At 33.7% G+C, this 2,890-nt stretch overlaps 1 protein-coding gene across 6 annotated transcripts; it reads left to right on the top strand.

The window, feature by feature from the left end:
• The first annotated feature begins 599 nt into the window (after positions 1 to 599).
• On the top strand, positions 600 to 2,482 carry LOC119614031 (synaptic vesicle glycoprotein 2B-like). Of its 6 annotated transcripts, XM_037970116.1 has the most exons (7): positions 600 to 618; positions 679 to 821; positions 877 to 1,134; positions 1,327 to 1,489; positions 1,561 to 1,739; positions 1,791 to 1,972; positions 2,053 to 2,394. In XM_037970116.1, exons 2-7 carry the CDS (start codon positions 812 to 814, stop codon positions 2,107 to 2,109), a joined length of 849 nt encoding a protein of 282 aa, XP_037826044.1. In that variant the 5' UTR covers positions 600 to 618; positions 679 to 811; the 3' UTR covers positions 2,110 to 2,394. The 6 variants fall into 6 exon arrangements, with proteins under 6 accessions (XP_037826044.1, XP_037826046.1, XP_037826048.1 ...); XM_037970118.1 differs by lacking the exon at positions 600 to 618 and having other exon boundaries at positions 629 to 821; positions 1,342 to 1,489; positions 2,053 to 2,482; XM_037970120.1 differs by lacking the exon at positions 600 to 618 and having other exon boundaries at positions 629 to 821; positions 2,049 to 2,395.
• The last annotated feature ends 408 nt before the right edge of the window (positions 2,483 to 2,890 follow it).

The raw sequence follows: 2,890 nt of genomic DNA, 5'->3' as shown, positions 1-2,890 counted from the left end.
GATACCTTGGCCTCAAAACTTATAGACGGTCCTCCAGTAGATCTATTATTGGCAGTATTAGCTTTTTTATCGAATCTAAAAGCGTGATCTCAGATCTTCTGGGGTAAAGAAGACTGCCACTTCATAAGATGATTTACGCCTTTGCCAAATTTTAGCTAATTTCACAACTATGTTGGCAATGCGATCAACAAAACTTATTCGATTCACAAACCTTAATGTGTAATTGTGAATCAATTTTAGCCAATTTCAACACCTTTGTGATAATACCAATCAAAATAGTGTAATATTGTGAATTTTCACTATGAAACTCACTCACCTTTCTGATAATACAGTGCAATATTAATTGGTTTTATAGATTGTATAAGAAATGTATTATTAAACGGTATTATCACATAGAAGCTTCAATATTAAAGTGCAATGTAAGGGTTTTCAAACTGTATCATTGAAGTTTATTTTCTTCGAATATTTCGTTATGTTAACAAACAAAATATTACCTTATGTAAATTTGCCTTGGCTTAAGTTATGCGAATGTTAGGCTTAAAAATAACAGCTGATGACAACAGCGCACCTAGTTGCATTCCTTTGGTTTTGGCAACGTCACCAGCTGGCGTAAAACAGGTATGGGCAAACCTCTGTTTAAACCTGAGCAACTATAAATCCCAATTTCGTTTTTCTCAGTTAAAGCAAAACATCAAAAAAACAAAAATTAATTGGAATTTTTATAAAAACCTAATTTCTCTACTATTCTTTAAATAGAAACGAATTTTATCACAAAAATAAACAAAATTTACGAAAGTTAACTTTCTTTTAAATGTCCCAAGGTCAGTAGTAAAGCAAACTAATTATTTTATGGTATTTTTAAGAGAAAATCTTCAGCTTCTAGGACTGCTGCCACCAGCAACAATGTGCCGTCAAGTAGTATCAATTCAGCTGGAAGTGTCAGTGATTTTGAAGCTGCCATAGCGGCTTGTGGTTTTGGTTGTTTCAATATTTGTCTGCTAATTGTTGCAATGTCACCTCTAATTTCGGCCATATTCTCAACATCAACATTGTCCTTTATATTGCCTACAGCCGAATGTGATTTACATTTGAATTTGATGCAAAAAGGTGTTTTGAATGCAATGTGTTTTGCGGGTAAGTTGAGGTGAAAGAAAAGGATGTTTTGTAAGGAGGTGATTGAAAAAGTAGCAACATTTTCAATCAATAAACAAAATTTTGTTTCAAATCACCAACTATTTAACAAAGTAGCCTTTTCCAACTAAACTAATTAAACATAGCCTTTAAATGCCCACTAACTAACCACAACACATGTGATTCATTCAAAAGGCATGATTGTTTCAGCCATACCCTGGGGCTATATAGCTGACACCATGGGGCGCAAAATGGTATTAGTATATGCTCTGCTCTTGGATGGTGTAATTGTCATTTGTACTGGCATCAGTCAGACTGTAAATCAACTTTTAATTTTTAAATTTTTCGATGGCTTTTTGTAAGTAGAGAAAACAAATCAACAAATCCCAATAATTAACGAGTAAACAACAAACTTTTACTTAAACACAGAGTTTGTGGCCCCTTTGCTGTGGTCATGTCGTATATTTCCGAATTTCATGGTCTAAAACATCGTTCACGCATTATGATGGGTATGGGCATGATAAAGGCAGCTGCTACTGTTATATTGCCCATTTTAGCTTGCACACTGCTGCCTTACCACTTCACTTTGGAAATGTGGTTTATAAAATGTAAGTAAAGGGTGATTTTTCTGTTAATGTTATGCAAATTTTATTTTTAAGTGTACACTTGGCATTTCTTCATACTTATTACTGCTGTTGTACCTTTACTTGGTGGCTTTTTAAATTCATTTTTTCCCGAGAGTCCTAAATTTCTTATGTCTCAAGGTCGCAATGATGAAGCTTTGGAATGTTTGCGCTTGGTTTATGCCATAAATAAGAGGAGGCCAAAGATTGAATATCCGGTATGTAAACAAAAAACAATATTAACAGAAATTAGAATTTAAGATTTCATCGACAACAGATTTTTATAAAAAAAAGTAAGAATGTAAGGTCTTTGTGTTTTAGGTGGTCTCCGGTAGGTTTGTGGTTAATGTTCTAGTCTGGTAGACCGGAAGTGGTGGGAGGCACTGGACAATAAACGCACAATATGTTCATTGAATCAACAACCAATTTCATTCCATCAATAAAATAGTTTCACAGTAGAAACTGCAAACAAATTCATAAAACTAATGAAACATTCTTCATTAATGCAACGAATTGCTATGTTAGCTCGTAAAAAATAAAAATTTTCATTGATCATGAATTCGTGAATTTTATGCCTAGAATGCAGCTATTTCTCTTAGTATTTCTGAAGGCATAGAAATATCGGACAGACTTATAACCCTACAAAAATTGCGGATATTCGTATAAAAAGTAGTCCATAAAAGATTAGGATTAGTAGCAAACTAGCCCAATTACAAATATGTATAAAGACCACGGACCATAATAGATCTAAGCCCCATTATATGGAGGATTCCCATAGTTCAGAAATCACGCTGTTATTCGCAAATCTCGTATTAATAACGATATCTATATATATAAAATGAATGTGTTGTTTGTATGTTTGTATGTTTGAACGTTATAGACTACTAAACGGCTGAACCGATTTTCTTGAAATTTTCACAGCATATTCCTGCATGTCTGGAATAGGTAATAGGATACTTTTTATTTCGAAATTTCAAGTGGGCGATGAGCCACGCCCACATTAAGAAAATATAAAATCTGTATATTTTAGATAATATAACAGTTAGAGTCCTCAAATTTTGTCGGAGCCACTTTAGTGTCAATATGATCATTTAGGACAAAAAGTAGGCGGACTAGCATTAGGGGGCGTGGTACCT

Source organism: Lucilia sericata, unplaced genomic scaffold (genome assembly GCF_015586225.1).
Source record: "Lucilia sericata isolate MDLA Ls3-8-SP2 unplaced genomic scaffold, ASM1558622v1 Contig002522F_arrow, whole genome shotgun sequence".
Lineage (NCBI taxonomy): Eukaryota > Metazoa > Arthropoda > Insecta > Diptera > Calliphoridae > Lucilia > Lucilia sericata.
Note: the sequence above shows the minus strand (reverse complement) of the source record. Positions and strands in the feature narration are given on the sequence as shown.